A 27,483-nucleotide genomic window follows, 5' to 3' on the forward strand; every position below is an offset into this window, starting at 1 on the left:
ATAACACAGAACTAGCAAAACAAGTCATTCAGGAGACTCTTGAACCTAAAAATCATACCACCACAGTTCTGCATAAGATAAAGCCAGAATATAATTTTAAAATCTATTCAGTCCCCTTGATTGTATTTGATAAATCAAAGTAAGATTTGAAAAAAATGGGGGCAAGAGGAATATTTCAGACTGTTCAAAGCACCTTTTAATTTATTGAATCTGAAAAATTATAAAAGTTACATTTTCAGGAATTTTCATGTAAAGTTTGACACAATGTCAAAAATCTTTCAAGCAACAGGAGACCATATAAAATTGGTATTGAAATAATTCTGTGGAAAAGAGTGAAAACACATTTATTGATTTGGTGTACAATCACCTGAATAGTCATTACAGAAATCTTGCTTATTATGCAAATATCCCCCAAACTTTAAATGTAACATACGGTACTTACCCCATATTGGTAAGTCATCTATGTACATCTGGTACCAGTAATGATTTTTGATAGCATACACAAATGCATCTCTCTTTTCTTTATCTAAGTCAATTTCACAGTAAGTGCCTGGCATCACATCATCTACATAAAATAAAAACTGCAAATCAGTACTCTCGCTTGCAGAAGAGTTACAGGAAAATTAGCACACACAAAAACAACATTTATTGAAGTTGAAATTTCTACTCGTAACAGATGAACCTGGGTAATATATATATATATGGGAATTCAGTATCCAATTCTTTCCTCTTCTGTGTATGTTTAAGATTTTCACAATAGAAGAATTTTAATCATCTTTATTTTCAAAGATATCTTCTTAGTGAAGAATGCGTCTCTTATAGAAAGAAAATTATATATAACATTTACAGAAAAACTTTCAAATGAATAAACTGATTTAAAACAGATATGAAAAGCTTAAAACACATAGGAAAGCTTCATTTTATAAAAAAAACTCAAGAATATAATCCTAAGTAAAGCCAACAATTTCTAGCTATACGATCTCTGAAATAAGTGTTCATCTGAACGTTCTTGGAAGTGCAAGTCACTGGAGGCCACAGATTCTATGAGAAATGCCAGTGACTTTTCATAATTCGGAAGATTAAAAGGCAAACCTCTATCCAGCAGGTGTCACTGTATATAAATTACTGGAAAGTTCCCTCAAGATGAGTCATCTCCATTCTTGACTGCTTTTAAAAATACTCCTATCTGAAAATACTGCTCAGATGCTCTCTAACTTATAAACCTTTCAAAAATGTGCTTAGGATCATCAGTTTCTACACAAAACAAAACAAAATCTGAAAAACACTCTATATGACCAACCAAAGGATTGAACAGTTTTTTTTATGTTACTTAGGCAATGAGGGGAAAAAAGAGAGAAATAAACCTTAACAACAACAAAAAAGAAAGCATAGATGTTTGTTTTTAAGTTCTCCTGTACTATAATACTGGTTACTTAGAACATGAAAAACAACTTCCTCCAAGAAACAATGTTAAATTTCTCAAATTTTTCAATGCTGATTAAAACAACTTAAACATAAAGTGCAGCCAAACCATAATAACAGCCATCTATGTTATTTAGACCAGAAGTAACAATCTGAGGTGTAACTCCAGATATCACCACCATGTCTCCCGAGCCCTCAACAGAGAGAACAGCTTCCCCTCATTACTGCTCAGCCCAGAGTGGATACCCCAAAACTATAAAACCAAAGATAGCAAGAAACACTGAAGTCCCATGAAACAAGGACAGGGTAATACTCTCACTCTCAAAGTGGGAGAAGAAAATTGCTTTGTATCCAAAAACAGGCAAGTTTGGCTTGGAGAACAAAATGAAGCAGTGCAAAGGCTAACTCAATTCTGCCAAGAGAATGCACTGGTCATAGCAAATCAACACAAGAGACAACCTTACATATGGACATCAACAAATGGTCAATACCAAAATCAAACTGATTACATTCTTTGTAGCCAAAGATAAAGAAGCTGTATACAGTCAGCAAAAACAAGACCTGGAGCTGACTGTGGCTCAGATCATCAGCTTCTCATAGCAAAATTCAAGCTTAAACTAAAGAAAGCAGGGAAAACCACTAGGCCAGCCAAGTACGACTTAAATTCCCTGTGAACATGCAATAGAGGTAACAAATAGATTTAAGGGATTAGAACTTGTAAATAGTGTGCCTGAAAAACTATGGAAGAAGGTCCACAATATTGTACAGGAAGCAATGAACAAAACCATTCCAAAGAAAAAGAAGAGCAAGAAGGCAAAGTGGTTATATGAGGAGGCCTTACAAATAGCTAAAAAACAGAAGAGAAATGAAAAGCAAGGAAGAAAGAGAAAGGTATATCCAACTAAACGCAGATTTCCAAAGAACTGCATGGAGACACAAGAAGGCCTTCTTCAATGAACAGTGTATAAAACTAGAAGAAAACAACAGAAGGGGAAAGACTAGAGATCTCTTCAGAAAACTGGAGACATCAAGGCAACATTTTGTCCAAAGAAGGGTACAGTAAATGGCAGAAACGGTAGAGACCTAGTAGACGCTGAAGAGATCAAGAAAAGATGGAAATAATGCACAGAACTGTACAAAAAGGATCCAAATGAACCAGATTACTACAATTGTGTGGTCAGTCATCCAGAGCCAGAAATTCTGGAGAGCGAAGTCAAGAGGGCCTTAGGAATAAACCTTAGATAAGAATAATAAATATGAATAATAATTAGTTAATAAAACTAGTGGATGTGACAAATTCTAGTAGAACTATTCAAAACCCTAAAGGATGATGCCATCAAGGTGTTGCATTCAATATGTCAGCAAATCTGGAAGACCCAGCAGTGGCCATGGGACTGGAAAAGGTCATTCCTCATCCCAATTCCCAAGAAGGGTAGTACTAAAGAATGTGCTAACCATCAGACAACTGCATTCATCTCCAGGCCAGTAAAGGGAGTTGCTCAGTCGTGTCCAATTCTTTGGGACCCCATGGACTCTGGCCCACCAGACTCCTCTGTCAATGGAATTCTCCAGCCAAGAACACCAGAATGGGTTGCCATTCCCTTCTCCAGGGCATCTTCCCAACCAGGGATTGAACCCGCGTCTTCCACATCACTGGCAGATTCTTTACTGTCTGAGCCACCAGGGAAGCCCTTCATGCTAGTAAGGTCATGCTTAAAATCTTGTATGCTAGGCTAAAGCATTATGCAAACCAAGAACTTCCAGATGTCCAAGCTGGGTTTAGAAAAGGAAGAGGAACCAGAGATCAAACTGCCAAGGTAATTCCAGAAAAGCGTCTACCTCTGTTTCATTGACTATGCCGAAGCCTTTGACTGTGTGGATCATAATAAACTGTGGAAAGCTCTTAAAGAGATGGGAATACTAGATCTTCCTACCTGTTTCCTGAGAAACCTGTATGTGGGTCAAGAAGCAACAGTTAGACCCCAGTATGGAACAACTGACTGGTTCAGGATTGAGAAAGGAGTAGACAGGGCTGTCTGCTATCTCCCTGTTTGTTTAATCTATATGCTGAACACATCATGAGAAATGCCGGGCTGAATGAGTTACAGGCTGGAATCAAGAGGGGTGAGAGAACAACCCTCAATAACTTCAGATATGTGGATGATACCACTCTAATGGCAGAAAGCGAAGAGGAACTAAAGAGCCTCTTGATGAGCGTGAAAAAGGAGAGTGAAAGAACTGGCTTAAAACTGAATACTGAAAAAACTAAGATCATGGCATCCGGCCCCATTATTTCATGGCAAATAGAAGGGGAAAAGGTGGAAGCAGTGATAGATTTCCTCTTCTTAGGCTCTAAAGTCACTGCGGATGGTGACAGCAGCCATGAAATCAGAGGACATTTGCTTCTTGGCAGGAAAGCTATGACAAACCTAGACAGTGTGTTGAAAAGCTAAGACATTACTCTGCCAGCAAAGGTCTGTATAGTCAAGGCTATGGTCTTCCCAGTGGTCATATAGGGTTATGAGAGCTGGACCATAAAGAAGGTGGAGCACCGAAGAACTGATGCCTTTGAACAGTGGTGCTGGAGAAGACTCCTGAGAGTCTTCCAGGGGACAGCAAGGAGATCAAACCAGTCAATCTTCAGGGAAATCAACCCTGAATACTCATTGGAAGGACTGATGCTGAAACTCCAGTATTTTGGGCACCTGATGCGACCAACTGACTCATTGGAAAAGTCCCTGATGCCGGAAAAGATTGAGGGCAGAAGGGGAAGAGGGTGTCAGAGGATGAGAGGCTGGATGGCATCACTGAAGCAACAGACATGAACTTGGGCAAACTTTGGGAGATGGTGGGGGATAGGGAGGCCTGGCGTGCTCCAGTTCATGCGATCGTAAAGAGTCAGACATGACTGGGCGACTGAACAACGACAATCCAACAACAATGGCTCCTATACATGTTTTCTGTCTGCCCAGGCCCTTTCAAGGCAGCAAGAAATTTAGGGTTTTCATAACGGCAAAAACTGAGACTGAACACAGGAGAAGGAAGGAAGAATTAAGAAAGAGATTACTACAAAAGGAGCTAAGAGAACTACCAGCAAGAGGGCTCCAAATGGGATTTCCACAGATTGTGTTAATGCACCAAGGGCAGCAGGCAACTGGAGCTACAGAGGGGACAGCAAGAACCACAGGAAGGTCCAGGTTGAGCAGCAACAAATGGCCCCAGTGGCCGTGGGAGAACTCACAGCTACCTCTGCAAGACCATCAAATTCCGTGTGTTAAATCAGACATTCACTGATAACTGTCATTAACAATGTAGTAGTTTCTCTGATGAAGTTATGAGGTATACAATATGACATTTACCCATACAAAGCTTTGAAAAGATTCCTCACAGTCTGAACTTTAGCTTAACCCTCTCTTTTCCAACTATCTACCATCCTCTCTCCCTATACTCTAGCCAAAGTCAACCACCTGCAGTTCCCACACACCTTGTGCTGCCGGGGCCTCTGGACTTTGGTTTGTACAGTAAACCCCACCTCACGTGTCTATCCTAAAATCTTTCCCACTCCTCAACTCTGTCCCCCGCAGAGTGATCTCTGATTCCCCAGCCCTTTCACAGGCTGAAACCACGCAGCCTGCCCCTTCGCTGAAGCCCCACGGCTTTCTTTCCATACCTCCTACAGCACCTAGGCCTGCACCACCTAGAACCTCACACCAGTACTCAGCTTCTCAAAAAGACCACCAGGTCTTGAGAGCAATGTCTATAACTGATCATAACCTTTTTCAGCCCCAGCTCTGCCTGTTTCAGTATCCTGCACCGAGCAAGCACTGAACAAATAAACAAAACATTTTAACAAATTTTAAGAGCATGATTTTCCATTTATTTGACAAAGGAAATTACTAAGTATGCACACAGACATGCATCTGCCTGTGAATGGGGGCGGGGGAGGGGGTGTGGAAGTGTGTGGGTGTAAGGAAAAAATACCAATATAAACAAATGAAATTTTTCAGCTGAGTATCTCAGAAGGATTGATACAGAAGTCTTGAAGAGTATCTTTCAGTGATATAAAATCTAGAAAACAAATACTGAGGTAAAAGAGACAACATCATTATGGAAGGCTATAATAAGGACCCAGGTTCGTCATATTTGAATGAAATTCCTCTTGCAGGCATGTAAGCAAATACAAACATCACCAATAACTGAAGAGCTTGGTCGCTCAACTGAAACAAGCACTTCCCTCTGGAGGAAGCCACTTCGAAGACAAGGAACGTAATGTCTCTGAATATACCAAATCGCCACTCAGCACTCTACATGACTGGAACACAACCTGAAAAATCCATCACCACAAATCACAACTTTAAAATTACAATAGGATATACCTTTCTCACCTGCTCCAGTATTCCTGCCTGAGAAATTCCATGGACAGAGAGCCTGGTGGCCTACAGTCCATGGGGTCGCAGAAGATCCGCACACAACTTCGCGCCTAACCAACAACAACAACAACGCGCTCTTTTCACATGAGAGACACGCCGTGAACCCTGAGGAGGATTCGGGATCTCACCAGCGCAAATTTTTTTATGGGGGAAAAAGAAGAAAACCGAAGTTATATAAAGCAGCAAATGTAACACTGATCTTCCAAACAGAAAGCAAGGGTAGATTCTGGAAACTACATGCCAGTAAATCTGTCATTCTCAATCAATTTTCAGTAAATCAATTCTCAACAACACTCCAGACTAATAACTGAATAGACAGTGAAAGCACTGAAAAAAGAATGTGATAATTATTCATGAGTTCTCTAAGAACATATCACGCCTTCCTTTGTTTACTTTTTCTTTTGATAGCATTACTGAATTGGAAAATCAAAAATATTCTATCTGAAATTCAGCAGCACTCAGCAAAGTTTCTCATGAAGTCACTTTAGACAAATGATAGAGAAATGGGCAGAACTTGGATTTTAGTCTGGGTATCATTACTTACTATCTTTGTGAATAAAAGCAATTCACTTAACCTCTGTGATCCTCAGGTCTCTCAGGTGTAAAAGAGATAACATCTATGCTATCTCCATCCCAGAGCTGTTTTAAGGACAACAAGTGCCCATATAGTCACAGATAGTGACTCTAAGTACCTCTCTGAAAATCCAATCAAAGTGATATCTCCCTTATCCCCTGAAAATGCATATTCACTCAAAATTAAGAGTACAATTCCAGAGGGTCTACAGACCCCTGAAGCCAGAGCTTGTTACTCAACTTTGTATACCCAGAGCCTACCGCAGGGCTCTGGAATACAGTAAGCACTCAAAAACTGCTGAATGAACCTTTTAAAAAAGGCTGAAAAACTGGCATTTTCACTGTTAATTAATAACCATAAACATAAACAATATTAACTGACCCAACTGACTGGCAGGATAAACTGTATAATTTTTTTCCAGGTGGCTATCTGGCAACATGTAAAAACAACTGCCATGTATACCTTTGGATTCAGTAATTCAACTTCTAAGAATTTAACCTAATGAAAGAGTCAAAGATGAAATAAAGTACCTATGTGCTAGTATAGACAAATGCATCATTATTTCTAACAGAAAAAAAAGGGGAGGGGGGAAGGAAGGAAAGAAAATAATGAGTAAACTGCCACTGGGAAATGGGGGAAATTATAATATCCACTCACAGAAAACTAAACAAACACATTTAAACAGTAATTAACAATCTGAGGACAAGCTCATAAGATGTTAAGAAAAAAAGATTAAAAACTAATTAATACATAACATTAAATGAGCAAGTGCTCAGAACAGTATCTGGCACATAATAAACATTATGTAAGTGCTCATTAAATACATTTTTAAAATCATACTAATAACATGAACCCAATATTCAAAATCTTAAATAATGCAAATGATTGTAAAGATGCTCAGAAAAAAAAGAGGAAACTATTACTAGTATTTATATCCAGGTGATTTTTATACTCTTTACACTTCTCTGTAGTTTCTAAATTTTGTACATTGATCCTATCTCACTGTTAAAATAAAAAGAAATATATATATACACACACACATTGTTTTGAAAACAAGAGAGACAGATGTCAATCTGAAGAAAACAATGTTAGCAATGGTTTGAATAAGAACTTATAGAAAGACTGTGCTTATCAAATTTTCAGTTAAATTTTCAGTGTGAAGTTTAAAAAATTGCTAACACCATGAATTCAAAATATCTAGTCCAGATTCAATGTAAGATTCAAACTGCCTGGTTGAGCTACAACACTTCAGTTGAAACCAACAGGACAGAACACTGCATCGAGTTCCCAGACTTCCAACTAAACAAGGCAGCCTGACCACAAGTGTCTTTTACCTTCCGAAACTCCATTAAAATGTCAATAGAGGAAGAAAAAAAACGTAGGCGCACAAGGACAGAAAGGAAGACAGTGAGAAAAGATTTCAATAAATGTTGAGGAAATGGAAAACAAATGGAAGATGGCAACGACTAATAAGCCAGAGGAAGCTGTAACAGAAGGGACGCTAGGACTGTCGTCACAGGACACAGGAGGCTCTCTCAGGACCTGGAGGCACCACACACGTGGAAAGGTGGAGGACAGACAGACACAGGGCTGAACTGTATGAGACTACGTGTATGGAGGACTTTGAAGCCCAGGTCCCCTCCCCCACCCACCACACAACCAGATGAATACCCTCAACTTGCCCCTGCTGCTGACCAAAGGCACTTGCCCTAGAGAACTTCAGCAGAGAGGCTCCAGCCTCAGAAGAGCAGGAACATTATGAGCAGGAATCCAGGGACTGGAGACGGGGTGGGGTTACCAAAAACAAAAATCTTCATTCAGGCTGAAAGAAAGGACTTGCAGCTTCCCAAGCCCTTTCCCCACCCTTTGGCAATCAGGCTTTACCACCCCGGTCAGATATCTGAAGGGAAATACTGCAGGGAAATACTGCAGAGTCGTTAAAACTCAAATTGGTTAAAGCTCAAACTCTAACGCTGGGCTGCTTAGTTCACATTCTCACTTTCCCACTTTTCACCTGTGAATCCTTAGACAAGTTTACTTCATCTCTGGGCCCCAACTTCCTAGTCTGAAAAATAGGTATAATACACCTCTATAAGTTTATTTCAAGGATGAAAATAGACAAGATTGAGAATCACTGAATTAGAAATACAAAAGAGTCTTAAACAGTCCCTGGTATATCTCCATATCTGCAGTACTCACCATTTCACTCTACAGAAGTAGAAGAAATACCAGTAAAATAAGTTAACCCCTCTGTTAACTTGGAATATTCAAGGAAGAGAAAATTCAAGGGAAGATCAATAAAATAAACAGGAGGAAGGAACCCTCTATGCTATGCTATGCTAAGTCACTTCAGTCATGTCCGACTCTGTGTGACCCCATAGATGGCAGCCCACCAGGCTCCCCTGTCCCTGAGATTCTCTAGGCAAGAACACTGGAGTGGGTTGCCATTTCCTTCTCCAATGCATGAAAGTGAAAAGTGAAAGTGAAGTTGCTCAGTTGTGTCCAACTATTAGTGACCCCATGGACTGCAGCCTACCAGGCTCCTCCGTCCATGGGATTTTCCAGGCAAGAGTACTGGAGTGGGGTGCCATTGCCTTCTCCGAGGAACCCTCGAGAAGCCATCAACTTTTCAACAATTAATATTTATATTAATTGTTCATTATACCACACGAATTCTTGTAAGAGAGGGAATGGAGTGGTTGGTCACCTCCCCTGCTTAAGAATTACTATTCTAGTTCTGCACTGCTAGTTATTAGAGAAACGCAAATCAAAACTACAGTGAGATACCAGCTCACACCAGTCAGAAAGGCTATCACCAAAAAAATCCACAAACAACAAATGCTGGAGAGGATGTGGAGAGAAGGGAATTCTCCTGCACTGTTGGTGGGGATGTAAGTTAGTAGAGCCACTATGGAGAGTAGTATGAAGGTTCCTTAAAAAACTAAAAATAGAGCTACCACATGACCCTGCAATCCCACTCCTGGGCATATAACCGTAGAAAAGCATGATCCAAAAGGATACATGCACCCTAATGTTCATCGCAGCACTGTTTACAATAGCCAAGACATGGAAGCAACCTAAATGTCCACTGAGCAGGGAATAGAAAAAGAAGATGTAGGACATATCTACAATGGAATATCACTCAGCCTTTAAAAAGAATGAAATAATACCATTTGCAGCAGCATGGATGGACCTAGAGAATCCATCTTACATCTTACTGAGTGAAGTAAGCCAGACAAAGGAATATCAAGTGACATCCCTCATGTGGGATCTAAAAAGAAACGACACAAATGAACTTCACCTACTAAACAGAAAGAGACTCACAGACTTAGGAAACAAACTTATAGTTGCCCGGGGGAAGAGACAGCTAAGGACTTCGGGAAGGTCATGTACACACTGCTCTATTTAAAATGGATGACTAATAAAGACCCACTGTATGGCACATGGAAGTCTTGCTCAGTGTTACGTGCCAGCCTGGATGGGAGGGGTGTTTGGGAGAGAAGAGATACATGTGTCTGTATGGCTGAGTCCCTTTGCTGTTCACCTGAAACTACCCCAACATTGTTAATTCATTATACCCCAATACAAAATAAAAACTTTAAACTTAAACAAAGAAAAATAACTAATGAACCAGTTATCATAAAGAACAAGTAGGCACAAACCAGGTGCCAGACAATTAGAGCTCACTATAACTTAATAGCTAACGATGCAACAGTGAACAAGAATTCAATTGTCCTTGCCCCTGTGGAATTAACTAAACCACCCAGCAGCTTGAGGATAAGTCAAATCCTATACTATAGTCAATAAACTCAATTATTGTTTTATAATTGAATTTTATAATTTAGTCAATTAGCATTTTGTAATTGCTAATACAAAATCAAGTTTGAAGTACAGACACATACTATGTGCTATTAGTATTCATAACAATGACCTTTTCCTGAATGTAAACTTTCAGGAACTTTGATAAATGATGTATATGCATCATCTCATTTAAATCTGATGATTCTATCAAGTGAATATTTCCCTCATTTCAAAGATGAGGAAGTAAGATTAAAGAGGCTGAATAATTTGTCCAGAACCATACAGACAGGCAGAGGCAGCGCTGAGATGCATCAAGTCTCTGACTCTAAAGCACATGTTCTTTCCACTCCATAAAAGCAAGACTCCAAGAGAGAGGTACCCTTGAAAATTAAAGGGTAATGATTTCAAGTCTCAAAGATACCCAATTTGAGTATGCCCTTTTCTTTCTAACTTTCTCTAAATGTTCTCAATGTAGCATTTTGTTAAGTGGTAGTATAAAAACTATTAAGGAAGGAAAAAACTAAGTTGTACATAAAATCTTGAAAGAGGGGTATCCTACATTAGACTCAAAACTACCATCTTCTCCTCTAAGAATGCTTAGTCATGTCTGACTCTTGGCAACCCCACAGACTGTAGCCCTCCAGGCTCCTCTGTCCATGGGATTCTCCAGGCAAGAAGACGGGAGAGAGTTGCCATTTCCTACTCCAGGGCATCTTCCTGATGCAGGGACCAAGCCAGAGTCTCTCCTGTCTGCCTACACTAGCAGGCGGGTCTTTACCACTGCGCCACCATCAGTTTCCTAAAAGCATCTATTTAGTGACCTTCATTTTACGAAACACCACCGATCCATTTAGCCTGACAGAATCTACTAGGTAAAAAAAAAAAAACTTACATTTGTGTGAATGCACGCCTAAGTGTGTATCTGTATTTGTATATAGCTAGTTTTTCCTAGTGTCACAGTATTTCCAAAATTGTATTGTCTTACTTGAGTACACCTTCAGAAGAACCTTTAAAAATCAAATACTTAAGGGATGAAAGATTAACAATATAAATACTTCTACAATTCACACAGGGACAGAGGGCTCAAGTTTCGATAAGTATTAGCATGCTGCAGTATGCCTTAGGTAAATCGTTTCATCTCTGGGCCTCCCTAAGAGGAAATCAGATGTCACCATCTGTAAGGTCCATTCCACCTTTAAAATTCTACGATACAAGAACAACCAAGAAACCCCACAAAACACTTTTCAAAGCGTGATCAACTTTATCTCTGAACAGGGAGACCAAGGATCTACAACTGAAAGAGAAGTCTAATTAGCATTTTCTATTGCATCTGGACCACGTAACGTGGCAGCTCCTTTAGCAGCATATCCATGCTATAGTACAGGGTTGACAGAACTCCAAGGAACTGTCGGCTCTTAGGGAGTGACATCAGCCAGTTCTGATTCTTTTCATCTAAAAGTGTTTAGTCTGAAAGGAAAATAAATTCCACTTCTACAGCCCATGAAAACCGTCCCCCTCTATCTAAGTAATCTTTCCATTTCAGCCTCAAGAAACTAATAAAATAAGAATGGTTAAGACAGCTGAAAGAGTAACTCTTCTTTAGTAAGTACAAGTGAAGATTTCAAAAAGGGATGAAATCTGTTCATAGTAGCAACGAAGGACTCAGGGTTTTTGCCTATTCTTTCTCTGGATCCTTTTTAATAAATTAGACATGAGTATCAAGCCACCAGGGAAGTCCATCAAATATGGGAGGGGAGAGAATATGTGAATAAATGTAGTACTGAGGCTCTTGAAGACCACATATTCTAAGTTTCCTCCTTATTTCTGATTAAATAAATTACCTCATTAAATTAAAACAAGCCTCAGGGCATGTTTATAATAATTCATAAAGTCACAGGCCATGCCATTGTGGTTTAAATTTATAACTTAATTTTATAATTAAATCCCAAGGAAAGTATAGAAAAAAAATGTAAATGCTTATACCTATTTTCAACAATAAGGAAAAACATCCTAAAAACAACAGAATTTAACAAATCAAAATTAAACATTACATTCAAAATATTATCTTTAAAATACCTCTTTTCACACTCTCTTCCCAAAAGACTAAAAATATCAGAGGGCCATTACTAATCATTTCATACATGTAGACAATAAAGTTAAAACTGGAGTAAACAACTTTACTAAAATCAATAGAGTAAAAGAAACAAGACTAAAATTCAAAGCTTCTGATTACAAGATTCATGCTCTGTTCAGACATCAAGATACCTAATCAAAGATCCTGCAAAAATTCAATTACTCAGGTATCTGCCCACCAGGTAAAAATGTCCATGCAGGAAATACCTGCTGAGACAAACTTCACAGAGAAAAATAAAAAGTATAAACACACTCTTGGGCACTAATAAAACAAATAATAAATAGCTACAGGGGATTTCCCCCCCTAATTTTAACAAGTCCTTGACTTAAAATATTAAACCACACTAAACAGGTATTGAGAGGATAAAGCAATACAACACTGATAAATACACTGAGCCAATCGTACAAATTTGAATTTGAGACTTTACACATAATTTTTAAGTATCCATACAGCCCATTACATCTCTGTACCTCTGGAAATGACTCCATTGGCAATCTATGAAAGCTTTCCCCAAACACATTATGTCCAATCACTAAAGAATTTACTAGAAAACACCTTTCAGAAATAAATATGCTAAGGAAGTGTAATTTTATTAATAAGATCCATGAATATTGTATAAATATTCAATACAAATCTTTGTTAGTTACTAGTATACTTTTCTAAATATAACACACATAACTTAAAGATAAAAACATCTTTTAGGGTTAGATGAGACTTTTAGGGTTAGAGTCTGGAGCAGTGGATCTCAAACAAGAGTGATTACCAAAGTTTAAAAATGTTTTTGATGGTCACAACTGGGAAGTGCTACTGGCATCTGGTGGGTAGAGGCCAGGAACTCTGCTCAGCGTCCCACCATGCTCAAGACAACCCACCCCCACACCCCCACAAAGAATCATCTGGACCCAACGTCAACAGTGCCAAAGTTGAGAAACCCTGTTTTATCATGAGGACTATTAAGGTTTACGTACCTTTGAATTTAATATCCAGACCACTAAATTCCAATTCAACTCCTTGAAGTGCTTCTCCCAGAGTTTCGTGGTAATGACTAATACTTTTTTTTGACCCCACACAGAATGGAAGTGAAAAGTACTTATATGTCTCTTGGCGATTATGGTAGGGCCCAACAGTATTCATCCATAAGACAACTTCCTCTTTATCCTGATACTGAAACAAACAAACCAAAAAAGCAAGTTAAGAATATGTTTAAAAAAAAAAATCTAATTCAAATTAAGGGAATATTTTGCTATTTATTCTAAACAAAAATGTACTATCTCAGTTTTGGAAGGTTTAAAATAAAATGCTGGAAGCTTGTTTCAAAATGATGATCAGTTTCTACACATTAAAAATGAAATTTGGTGAATTTTAAAATGATATATTCTGATTATGGTCTCAGGCAGATTCATGTTTTCAGACTTTGTTTTATAGAAGATACTGTTTAAATAAACCCCAATAACCTGTAAGAATATGTTTAGACTTAAAATTTACACTATCAAATAACGATAAACCTAGAACCAACATGATTCACCATGCTAATGTGGACAAAGGAGGAGGAAACAAAATCAGCAGTTTATCCGGAACCTATGTTAATCACTGGGAACTCCAAAAATCTAATGTTGTCAGCAAGCACAAATAAAATTTCACCTTTTTCCCCCCCCACAATCATTGGTCAAAGGGAGGAAATGACCAAAGAAGAGGAAGAGAAAGCCATACTGTGAAACCTCCACACCTCATCCAAGCCATCATTCTGTCTTTCCCTTTATCAGCCTGAAACACAGCTACCGCATGCAAATTTTTTTGAATTAACAATTATGGCTTTACCCATCAGTGAATACTTTATGTAGCTAAACTTGGGCTGTGGTCCAATGACTTTGGGTAAGTGACTTCACATTTCCAGGGTCTGACTGGGGAAACTAATAAAGATTTCTAAGATCTCCCCAAGTTTAAAATTCCAATGATTCTATGAAGAGTAGTTACCAAGTGATTTTAAAACTAATAATCCTAATTAGCAATATAAATGAAAGACAACATAAGATGCAGCTTGTCAACGAACAGTGAAGAACTTATATCACCAATTATTTACTGAGTACCTACTATGTGCCAATAATTGTGTTCATAACTGAGACAGCTTTGAACAAGACACATTTCCTGCCCTACTAGAGCTTAGAGCCTAAACAAAAAGATGGACACTAAATGAGCAATTATAATCAGGCAGGGTGCTATGGAGCATGTAAAAGAGAAACCTGACCAACCAGCCCAAATACCAAACATTACTCCCAGTCCTCCATCTAATGGCTTCCTTCATAGCTCAGTTGGTAAAGAATCCGTCTGCAATGCAGGAGACCCTGGTTCGATTCCCGGGTCAGGAAGATCCCCTGGAGAAGGGATAGGCTACCCTCTCCAATATTCTCGGGCTTCCCTTGTGGCTCAGCTGATAAAGAATCGCCCACAATGCAGAAGACCTGGGTTCGATCCCTGGGTTGGGAAGATTCCCTGGAGAAGGGAAAGGCTACCCACTCCGGTATTTTGGCCTGGAGAATCCCATGGACTATACAGTCCATGGGGTTGCAAAGTTGGACACAACTGAGCGACTTTCACTTCACTTTTCCTCCATCTAAAATGAATAAACATTTTCCATCAAAATCCAAGATCTCCCAAATAAACTCATCCCACCCAAATGCAACCCCTCAAAACTTTTTCTAATGGTATTATCGTCTCAGACATGGAGACTCAACCCCCAAGTCCCTCTGCATTCCAAAAACCATTGACTTGTCTATTCTTACATAAAGCATCTGCCTCTTTTGATTCGTACCACCATCAAACTAGGACTTAGATCTAATCACCTTCAAACATAATGTCTCACTGTCCTAAGACATCATTCGGGTACCTCATCAAGGAAATAAAAAACTACCTGACTTTTTGAATACATAACACATGTACTAAGCACAGTACTAGGTGTTAAGGCTATAAAGGTAAATCTTGTCCTAAGTGTATAAAGCAAAATCACAGTCCAAAGTGGAGCCAAAAAAGTAAATGATTTACAGTGAAGAAACAGTGTTACAATTAAGGTGAAAAGAGTATTGTAACAACAGTAAAAGAATGATTATTTTTGCTTTGGCACAGAAGGATTGGGATGAATAATAATATGGAAAATCACAAGCTGTTTCAAGTGAATCCAGAAAAACTGTACATAATCTTTATGTATGAAGAAACCAATCAAAAGTCTTAATGTACCCATAGATCCCCATTCATAACTATTCTTGTTACTTTAGGGGCTTGAAAAATATCCATATGACATCACCCTTCTGTCCAACGTTCAAGGTCTCACTGCACTAGTCAATCAAGGTATTCCTTTCTGCACAGATATAGATACAGCATAACAAGTCTCAGAAGAGTTCTCTAAACCAATCAGTATCCACTGAACAGAGCTGGTATTATAATAGAATTGAGACCTGTTCACAGAGTAGAAACCTTTTGGCACAGTACCATGTACACAAAAAATATTTAATAAATATGATGAAAAAACACTGAAGAAAGGCTGAAATGAAAGGTCGTTAGCAACTTAGAAGTTTTAAGTATGTGCACTGAATGCAATGGTATCCTTTGAAAGAAGTAAGGAGAGGTAATCACATGTACCCATTCAGGATTATAACCCTGAAAGAGAGGAACGATTCTTGTCATTAATCCTGCTGAGAGTCTGCAGAAATTTTATAAACGTTAACAACTTGTAAAAATAAACAGAACACCTTCTCTATAAATCCTAATACTCATATTCCTCTAAAAATAGACAAAAACTTGAACACTAACACTTGTTAAACAGAGCATTCATTTATTTCATACAGATTGAAACATAAGACTAAAATAATTTAAAGGTCATAGTGTGTGTTAACTACACATTCTGAAGTCACTCATTTTAAACATTCATGAAACCTTTAATGGGGTAGTAGAGTTCTGATGACATGATGCAAATTGTACTATAACAAAATGTGTACAATTCTGTAGCCTAGGATTCCTTCTGGGAAGAGGACTGAAGCAGGGATTGGGGGGAAAATACATATATATATATATATATATATATATATATGTTATATAGACATAAACACGCATACACACACACAGATTAGGGTGAATATTAAGGTTAAAAATGTTTCTTTTACATTGCTCCTTATACAGATCACAGATTTCAAGAACTTAAAATGTTTACTTTTCATTATAGTTTTTGATTATCCCTGAGAATAAGTATTTCCAAGACAAGGTCAAGGGGAGAGTTCTTTTTCAAGAGAGAAAACTGTGTCTTAAAAGATCTTGAAATAAGAAAATACCAAAAGGAAGAAACGTTTTAAGGAGAAAAACCTTTCCTTCTGCTAAGCTGCTGGAAGAGTCCCTGGGCTCCCCAACTCGGTGGATGGACAGGACTGGTAAGGCTCTCCCCTCCACCTGTGGCGGTCACAAGTGTGAGTCGCTCAGTCATGTCCAACTCTTTGCAACCCCATGGACTGCAGCCCGCCAGGCTCCTCTGTCCATTAAATTCTCCAGGCAAGAATACTGGAGTTGCCATTCCCTTCTGCAGGGGATCTTCGCAACCCACGGATCAAACCCGGGTCTCCGGCATTGCAGGCAGATTCTTTACCATCTAAGACACCAGTGGTGTGGCCAAAAGGCTAGTCTAATTTGCTTTCAAAACATCTCATGTCTTAGCAAGCTCTTTATAAATACTTGCCTCGGAAAAACTGAATTGTCAAAGAGCAAGATGGAATTTAATAACTTACCTGCAGGGTGTAATCAGAAGTAGGGGAGAGAAAAAGTAAAGCATAGCAGTGGATCAGAGGATCCCTGGGCATGGGGGTGATTCCTTCCATGAGGCTTCTTAAGGACATACCATGTGCTGGGCACAGTTCTAAGGTCTTTATATATATAAACATTTAATCTCTCAAAGCTTTATATGACAGCTCCTATGATTTTCCCCATTTTACAGATACAAAAAAACTAAAAAGAGATGTTACATAATTTGTCCAAGATCATTCTAATTTGCATCGCATTTATAAATTTAGGACTACACTTTTGCTAATCCCTAATCAGCTTCATTAACTGAAGAGCAAAAACTAAATAAAGGAATTTGGGAAAAGTACAGTTGTACAAAGCACCTAAGGATGTGCTAAACACTGAACAACTTTTCCATTTGAGCCCTTTAAACTGCCCAACAGGAAAAAAAACCTTCCTAAGAAGCTCCTGGTGCTCTAATCTCAAAAGTAATGACCTTTGTTCTCAAGAAGTCACCAATGTTGGGTCTCTCATTTAAATACGGACCCACTCCAGTACTCTTGCTTGGAAAATCCCATGGACGGAGGAGCCTGGTAGGCTGCAGTCCATGGGGTCATGAAGAGTCCAACACGACTGAGCAACTTCACTTTCACTTTCATGAACTGGAGAAGGAAATGGCAACCCACTCCAGTGTTCTTGCCTGGAGAATCCCAGGGAGGGAGGAGCCTGGTGAGATGCCATCTATGGGGTCGCACATGACTGAAGTGACTTAGCATAGCACAGCATATGTGCTGGGAAAGTGCAGGTACAGAAGTTTCCCTCCTTGATAGACATGGTGAATTACCTTTTCTCAGGAGGAACACTTCAGGAGATAAGGTTACTGACGATCTCATGTAAAATCCAAATAAATCAGAATTTCTGTAGACAGGCGAAGAACTGAAGACTCAGACTAAGTTCCCAAATGCCATTACTTTTATGAGATGAGGGAAAAGATATATGCTTACTTTAAAACACATATCTGAGAAAGCAAAATCCAGTTCTGAAATGTTTCAAAAATCACAGTTTCAATGACTTTTAATTATTTAAAACACATACATCAGAATGTGAATACAAACAAATTATTAGTGTATTTTTGGATAATCTCTTGAGATAACTGCCCTCTCTCAAAATAACTCTATTCCTAAATAAACTTTTAGTCTACCATAGAGTACAGCTGAAAATAGGACAATGAATTCTGGCACTTCCTAAAACTAGATCTATATTAAAACACTCACAAATTCACTTGTAGTAAATAGTTTATCCTCTTTATAAATCTTCACATGTTTTAAGAGTTCCATACTCCCAAAAGAGATAAAGACTAAAGGCTTCCATTTGTCTAACCAAACAAAACATCTTTTTTTTTTAACCCAGTGGTGTAATAGTGCTTATGGCAGGTGTTGAGCAAAGGCTATCCTAAGCACAGAGTGGGTCCTTCCAACATTACCCATAGGAGGTACAATGGGCCACAAAGAAATGGAACTGTAACCTAGTAGGGCCCCTAAAACACAACAGGCACCCCCAAGACCATGCATCTTAAATAACAATGGTCTGTGTTAAGCAACAGGGTTATCAAACTTCCAACCTTGCATATTCTTACCCCTGGCGGCTCCCCAATTACTCAAGTCACTCAACAAGTACTGATTAAATACCACTTGTTGTGCCAAGCACAGAGCCTGGTATATGACAGACCCAGAAAAAATTTTTTGATTTTGTGACCTTGAGGAAACAGAGCCCAAAATAAGTCAAGGCTTCAGTGTAAATGATAAAATGCTTTTAAGATTCCTGTGCCACTGATTGTTGATTTTTTGATGCTGATATTTTTACATAGTATTACTATGGAAATTATATGTACAAGACAGGTGGAAAAAAACAAGGACTAGAAATCATGTAGCTCAGACTCTTCCTGTGGCCCTGGGCCAGCCACTGGGCCTCTTCAGGTCATTAGGAAAATGAGTCTTGAGTCTTGCCAGTTCTAAAATTCTATTCTCAATTTGCAATCTTTCTAACGAGTCCTCTGGAATCTTAGGAGACATGATAATCTAACTCTAGTTGTTTCCAAGTGCTCCAACTTTCAGAAATCCAAACAAGCATGAGCCATACCCTATACACCTTTCACTCTTAAGTGTTCTTTTTATGACTCCTCAATCATTTATTAATAACCTGTCTTTCATGAAAGTGTTCTTTAATTTTTACTTAAGAGTATGTTCTGCACTTTAAAAACTGAAAGGAACTCATTTTATATATTCTGCATGTGTATATATTCTAGAAGCCAGCAGTATGTTTCCTTCCCATTATTCTTCTGAGAATATTAAGAGCATTGGACAAATAAGCACATAAAAAAATACCATATGACTCAAATGGTCAGCTGAATTCTAATCCAGCAGGTAAAGTAAGAGAAATCAAGGGCTTTGAGAAACTGCATTAAGTAGGTAGTTGCTCCTTCTTGGGATCAGTTACATAATTTGTGGGGCCCAACACAAAATAAACATGCAAGACTCCTTTCTAAACAAGTATTAAGAACTTCAAACGGTGACAGCACAGCATTCCGCTAAGCAGTCTTTATGTCTTGCACAAACCAAGTGGCTGCATGGGTCACATGCCCGTTTCTATCCTTCTTTAACACTAACCCAACCTCACTGAAACAACCTCAGTAACAATTCCCTATGAAACCAGGCTTACTCAAACATTTCTTTTAAGCACTTAAAAGTATTATCAACACAGAAAATTACTCAATTTGATACCAAGTGTTTTACTGTCCTGTCTTTTAAGGATAAAAGGCTGTAGAGCATATCCTGTGAGAGTGCAGCAGACTATTAATTCAGTTTGCCTAAATTCAAATGCTACCTCTACCTGTTACTAGTTGTGCAGCCTCAAGCAAGTAACTTCTTCGCCATCCCATTTTCTCATCTATGCAGAGAACATAATCCCATTCATTTCACAAAATTATCAATATGTGTTTAAAATACAAGTTAATACATATTAGTACTTAGGACACTACCTACCACATATTGCTACAAAAGCTTAGCTATTCTTTTTCTTTTTTTTTTTTTAAAGCTTAGCTATTATTTCTATCTGGAAACTGTCTTCACAGAAAGTTAATCTGAAGGGCAAACTTTAACTTCTAGATGGTTCTTTGGTTAACAATCCAATTTCACAAGTATTTATTAAACACTTACTCAGTAACCTTCCCTTGACAGTTTTTCTCTCCCTTCAGTTATCATTCTGTCTTCATTAGCTACTTCTGCCTTCTTGGTGGAAAAAAAAAAAATCACTTGACCATAGCCTTTTCAGTATTATTATTGGTTTGAGGTGAATGCCTAGTTTTCAAAAATATTTTCAAGAAACTTTTAAGAAATAAAATATCTTGGCTAATAGCCAAAAAATATATAATGACACTTAAATTTTTTACATATATCTTCATGCTATTTTTCCTATAATTTTTAAATACCTAAATTTTTAAAATAGGTATTAACAAGTGAGAGCAGTTCAATGTAAACATGACTGAAATAAAAGTCAAATTTTTTTGTCCAACAATTTTCTCATACATGACATATTCTCTCAAAAACCTTTTATCAAGTATTTTATATTCAATTTCTAGCTTTAAAATATTAAACGTTCCTACCATAAAATTTCAGTTAAATTGCCATTTACATTTTAAACCTGTAAATTAATCTAATATTTTTATTCACATCCAATTTGTAACATTTTAATATGTTCTTTTCCCTATTACAGCGGTTTATATAAAACACAATATAAAAAGGGGTTTCCCTGATAGCTCAGTTGGTAAAGAATGTGCCTGCAAAGCAGGAGACCCCAGTTCCATTCCTGGGGCGGGAAGATCCAATGGAGGATAGGCTACCCACTCCAGTGTTCTTGGGCTTCCTTTATGGCTCAGCTGGTAAAGAATACGCCTGCAATGCGGGAGACTTGGGTTCGATTCCTGTGTTGGGAAGATCCCCTGGAGAAGGGAAAGGCTACCCACTCCAGTATTCTGTTCTGGAGAATTCCATGGACCGTATAATTTCCACGAGGTCGCAGAGAGTCCGACAAGACTGAGCGACTTTCACTTTAAAAAAGTAAATACTACTCTTAAGCTTATATGCCTGTACGGTGGAACTAAAGAGACAATTCCGAGTTTTACATGGTAACTTTTCCAAAGTGCCCAAAAAAACTGGAAAAATATTAGTACTCATTGGCCAAAAGAATGCCCATTGGAAATGAACACTTCTTACTCTTTGAGACAAGTTTTTAAACTATTTAACCTGGGAATAAAAACTATCTTAAGGTGAAAAGTCACAAATACAGTACAAAAATGTCACCGAGCCCAGGACTTAAAAAATATACAGATAAGAAGTTGCTGTGACTCAAGTCGCTGCACCTGAAAGCTTAGAACTCGTGTTTACTAAATGAAGAGCACAGCTAACCTACAGACTTTTCTGGCCGTTTCATTTCCTCACTTGTCAGAAATGACAGAAGACTTTCAGATTTAGTACTACACAACCTCTGATGCAAAGTCGTATCATGAGTTAAGGTCTAAAAACACAAACTACTCACACTCACCCTCTAATTACATGACTTTACTGCTCTGCTCACATCTACCATTCAGAAAGTCACTGAATTACATTCCTAAGTGAAAGTCACAAGGGAAGTCGTTAATATCCAAGTTTTGATGTGGAAAATGCCAATTAAACAAACAGTCGGTCAATTTTAGGCTAAATGCAAAAACGGACTGTTCCCAGCAAGACAAGAGGGCCGGGCAACTTAAGACTCCGCACAATCAGAAGCTGCCCTAGACCACTGGGACGCGAGCCTCATCTCGGGGCCACAAGAGGTGAGGAGAAAGTTACAAGGCCTCCAAGGCGGATGCGGGTGGCTGAGGGCCTGTACACGTGTAAAGTGCTCTTCACCTCAAGTTTATCAAGGTTGTCCCCACGCCAGGGTTAGATTCCGGTTTGGGCAGGAGGGGGAAATAAATGCCGGTGAGCACCAGTAAGTGGTGGATATTTCCTGGTTAGTGTATGACGAGTAATAGGTGGTGCATCCATCTTCCGCCGTGTCGTAGCCCCCCAGCAGCACGGGCGCAGCTCCCTTCCCTGGGGGACACCAGCCCCGAGACTGGCTGCCTGCGGCCCTCAATGCCGCGGCCAAGTAAGCCCCGACCCTCAGACTCCGCTTCTTTCCCGGCTCCCGTGGCCCCTGGACCCAGAGGTTCGGCGCCATTAGGTCCGGGTTGGGGAAATGAGGCCCAGGCACTCGAGAGTGGAGTCCTGTCCCGGGAACACACGGAAATGCCTCCTCCCCGCTCCCGGGGTTCCTGCTCCGCCAGGCCCAACCGGAAGGCGGCCGCGGGGCTCGGCCGGGCAGCCGGGCCGTCCAGGCCGCGCCAGGCCTGCCGAGGCGGCGGGCCGGGGGGAACGGGCGGAGGCGGCCGCGCCGGCAGGGAGCGCTTCTTCTCACCGTGTGCTCGTGCTCGTCCGCCCGGGCCCGGGGCAGCAGCAGCAGCAACAGCGCGGCGGCCGCCGCCACGCCGGGAGCGCCCGGCAGCGGCCTCATCCTCCGCGCTCCCACCGGACCGGCGCCGGCCCACCGACTCCTCCGCCGCCGCCGCCTCCGCCGCGGCCGATTCGCATCCACGGGGCGCGGACAGACGCACGGGGCCCGGGCCCAGCCGCTGGCTCCTCCGCGCCGCCGCCGTCACCGCCCGCTCCGGAGCCTCCCCCGCCCCCCGCGCCTCCCTGCCTCTTCCTCTGACTCAGCCACGTCATCCGGCCACCCCGGCACACGCCGGAAGTGCCTCGCGACGCGGGGCCGCAACCGCCGCCGGCCGCCCCGCCCGGGAGGCGCGAGTCCGTGGCCGCTGAGGGCCGCCCGAGGGTCCGGCGGGTCCGCCCGCCGGCTCCTAAGGTCGGCGGCACGCATACTGGCCCCGGCCTCGCGCCCCTTGCGGCTGCCTGGCCCTCAGCGCAGGGCCGAAGCTGCCTCCGTTCAAGTTGTGCGACCTGGGTCAAAACGCTTAACTGTACCTGGCCTCATTTTCCTCGGCTGTGAAGTGGGGTAATAGTCTGACCTGCCCCCTCTCGGTTGCGGGTCAGATCAAATAACTCTCACAGGAGTTCGTCTCCCACCGAGAATGAATCACCAGCTCCATAACCGTCTTTAAGAGAGGTTGCTAAACTGGTGCCAGGTTGGATGAGTGTCATAAAATCCCTGAATATTTATTGAACCTCTACTATTCAATCTTTTTACAATTCTCGTTGGTTTGTTGAATCTCCCGTCCACAGATAGAAACACCTCTTAAAATCAGCTTCTTTCCTAAGCAGAAATCCTGTTCACTGACATGTACTAGAACAGTGTCAAGCCCATTGTGGAAACTCAAAAGTTATTTGTCAAATATATAAACATCTGGACCCTGGAGTCGAGTTGTGTCTATCAGCCATCAGCAGTCAACAAGTTCTAGAATTTGTTATCTTAGAAGTATCTAAAGAATTTATTTTTCCTCTCCCCTCCTAGTAACAGCCAGTCGTCTACACCTCACTCACCATGTATTGCAACAACCTCCTAACAGGATTCTTATTACCGGTCGTCCTTACCTATTTATGCTCCCCAACAGGTACCAGAGTGATTCTTCTACGAAGAAAGCTAACTATATTACTGCCTTGCTTAAAATACTCCTGGTACATTGTCTACATAAATCAAGAAATCACAGCTAATGTTTTCATCTGCCAGGCACTGTTGTGAGCACTTCACATGTATTGATTCAATCCTTAGGCAACAGGCACTGTATGTTCATTTTACAGAAATGGTAACAGAAGCACGGAAGGGTTAAGTGGTTACTGAAGGACTTGATCCAAGCATCTGGCTTCAGAATCAGTCTTGTTTTTAATATTTTTATTTATTTATTATTTGGCTGTATTCGGTCTTCATTGTGGCACTTGGGTTTTTTATTTGCAGCATATGAACACTTAGTTGTGGCACGTGGAATTTAATTCCTCCACCAGGGATCTAACTCGGGCCCCCTGCATTGGGAGTGTGGAGTCTTAGCCACTGAACCACCAAGAAAGCCCCAGAATCAGTATTTCTTACTACTAATGGACTGCCATCCATACAATCATTTTAAGAAATGAAGTAGACTTGTATATGCTGGCATGGAATGATAGCCAAGAGACAATTTTAAGTGAAAAAAATTTGCAAATATAGACTCTAATTCCATTTTGAATGGTATTAGTCTAACCACAGAAAATAATCTGAAAGATTATGACTCAAACCATTAACAGAGTACGTGACTGCCAATATTTGAGTGTTTTACACAATGGGTATGTGCTATATGTGTAATTAGAAAAAAAATTCCTTCCTAAAGGATAATCCTATTAGCATGCAACTGCAGAATCAGTTCCCAATTTATCTCCTCAACTTTACCTCGCACTGATCTCTGCTCAGGCTACATCCCTATATTTCCCAAATACACCAGATTCTTTTATACCTCTGTACCTTTGCTCTTGATTTTTTCTTTTTTTTTGGAGTATAGTTGATTTACAATGATATATTAGTTTTTGCTGTACAGCAAAGTGAATCTGTTGTATATACACACTCATCCACTCTTTTTTAGATTCTTCAATGTTCCCTTTGCCTAGAATGGAAATGAATGGACAACCTTTGTTTACTCATTTTCCTGGCCTAAATGAATGACCTCTTCAGTGAAACCTTGCATGATGCCCTCAGGAAGTTAAGTATCCCTTCTTCAGGATTCCAGCTGCATTTATGTCAGAATTACCATAGTCTCATTTCCTCTTCTGTACTGCATTCTGACCCTTTTTGATGGCAGCCACTGCCTTTTTGACCCTTTTTGATGGCAGCTGTTGGGGCAGTGCTTGTCACATCACAGACATTCAATAACTATTTACTGAAGACATCCATAAGTGAAAAGTCAAATAGCATAGAAGGATTTAAAGACCACTTTCCAAATAGTCTAAGAGGCATCACAAAGGCAGTACCTGATTAATTGCTGAATGAATCATACACCAGTAATTGCAATAGAAGTCAGAGGAGGTGTCTTATCCATCTTTATATATCCCTTAGAGCACCTAGCACTGTGACTTGCTCATAGCGTAAGCTCAGTGAATGCTCCGTGAATGAATAATCACAGCTCTTGAATCAAGTGATGATGGGCAATTGAAGAATAAGCAGTGTAAGTGCTGAATTAAGATGGATGAGTAGTTTCTTGCTTAACATCCATCACCAGCCTCCACGGATTTGAGGCATTAAGCATTTGCTCCATATTGTCAGGAGCACTAGGTTGGCAATTGCTTGAGGGTGGGGAGAACACAGGGCTTCCCTGGTTGCTCAGACTGTAAAAAAAAATCTGCCCAATAATGCAGGAGACTCAGGTTCAATCTCTGGGTCAGGAAGATCCCCTGGAGAAGGAAATGGCAGCCCACTCCAGTATTCTTGCCTGGAGAATTCCATGGACAGAGGAGCCTGGCGGGCTACAGTCCATGGGGGTCACAAAGGGTCGGACACGAGTGAGTGAGGGAGGACACAAGAAAAAGTATTCATTTGGGGAGTGTAGACTTAGAACTAGGAAACATTACATACATAACAGACAACAGGCATAGCAGTGTACAAAAAAGGAATTGTGCAAAATGTGACCAACAGTGCAAATGTGCAAAAGGCAATATGAACAATGAGCAAGAAGAGAAAAGCAGACCCTGTTTTGGCAGCATATTTGGGCAAGTTTAATGAGGGAAAGAGCATATAGGGCCATTAATGCAAGGAATATTTATTGGACACCTGTTATGTGCCAGGAACTCTGGTAGGTAACAAGGAAATGATAAATAGCTTTAGGTGATAAAAGTCTGATAATGAGTAGGCTTGGGAAGAAAGAATAGGAGATAAAGTAACTAATTAGAGGAAAAGGAATATGGCTTCAAAGATTCTTGGAGCCTGATGACTTCAAGGCTCAAAACTCATTAGTACTGGGCTTCCCTGGTGGCCCAGTGGTTAAGAATCTGCCTTGCAACGCACTGGACACCAGTTCGATCCCTGGTTTGGGAAGATCCCACATGCCACAGGGCAACTAAGCCCACGCACCACGTGATTATCAAGCCTGCGCTCTGGAGCCTGCAAGCCGCAGCTACTGAAGCCATGTGCCTAGAGCCTGTACTCTCCAACCAGAGAAGCCGCCACAATGAGTAAGTCTACACACAGTAACTAGAGAGTATCCCCCACTCTCCACAGCTAGAAAAGGCCCATGCAGAGCAACAAAGACCCAAACAAAACACACCAAAAAATAAATAAATATATTAAAAAAAATCATTAGTACCCAAGGGCACCATCAAAATCAGGGTTGTTCTGCCGAACTGGGGAGTGAAAAACATTGATTAGTCTTATTTCATCAGTTTCTTCATCTAGATTAATGACCTCCTTCCCTGACACCAAAAAGATTGAGGGGGAAATGCCAGTGAAAGGCAACCCCTCCAAAATGGTTGTAAAACCTTTTTGTGGTAGTTCTAATAAGACTCAATACGACTCATTTAGTTAAGGAGTTTATAACTACCGAATGATCCAGAAAACCAGTTTCAATCTTTTATTTTTGGTAAACATGACCATCAAAAGTTTGGTCTATAGATGACAAAATATCTTGTGATTTCCATCCTCAGCTACCTTTTCTTTGAAATTCTATTTCTTCTTTCTACTGTGTTATGTTTGTCTTGCTAGTAATCTACTTTTCTATTGCTATTTATCACCTTCTGCCTCTACCTTTTCTGTTCTAGCTGAAATGTTCTAGATACCGAGGAACTTTAAAATTGTTTTGAATTCTTTCTTTAGGAAGCAAGCACTTAAAACATTTGGTTCTTAGACCAAAGAACAACTAAGGCTATTATAAGTTATAATATTATAAGTTGTATTATGATACAACTAAGTTCCCATTTTACTGTTTCTCACACATTTCTTTTAACTAATCTGTCATACCAATGATAGAGGGCATGGAACAGGAGCTGCCACATAATAAGACCCCTTGCTAACTAGGTGGTCACTCCAGTATGGTTGTCTCCTTCCTTCTTCAGAATGAGTGATTCCTCACCCCTAGCCTTAGTCCTAAACTTACAGAGTTGAAGGGACTTAGGTTATTACTAAACACAAAACATTTTATTTTACAGATGATGGGTAGTCAAGGTGGGTGAATTCATCAAGTCAGCAGCAGTCCAAAATAAAATCATTTTCCTGACTTCCAAGCCAATGTTCTTTCCCTTCATCATGCTAACTCTTACTGCATGGCTAGCTAAGACATTTTAAATGGGCTTTGGCAGGCTAGCCAGGGAACCCAC

General features: G+C 40.1%; 1 protein-coding gene across 1 annotated transcript in view; it reads right to left on the bottom strand.

The window, feature by feature from the left end:
- TM9SF3 (transmembrane 9 superfamily member 3) overlaps nt 1-22,879 on the bottom strand; it is a 61,127-nt gene extending 38,248 nt beyond the window's left edge. The window contains exons 1-3 of the mRNA NM_001193217.3: nt 22,616-22,879; nt 13,330-13,525; nt 443-565 (exon numbers count right to left, since the gene is read on the bottom strand). Of these exons, the coding sequence (NP_001180146.1) occupies nt 443-565; nt 13,330-13,525; nt 22,616-22,711 (415 nt within the window). The 5' untranslated portion in view covers nt 22,712-22,879. The remainder of the gene's footprint in view (nt 1-442; nt 566-13,329; nt 13,526-22,615) is intronic.
- Between the last annotated feature and the right edge of the window lie 4,604 nt (nt 22,880-27,483).

This window comes from Bos taurus, chromosome 26 (assembly GCF_002263795.3).
Source record: "Bos taurus isolate L1 Dominette 01449 registration number 42190680 breed Hereford chromosome 26, ARS-UCD2.0, whole genome shotgun sequence".
NCBI classification, from domain to species: Eukaryota; Metazoa; Chordata; class Mammalia; order Artiodactyla; family Bovidae; genus Bos; species Bos taurus.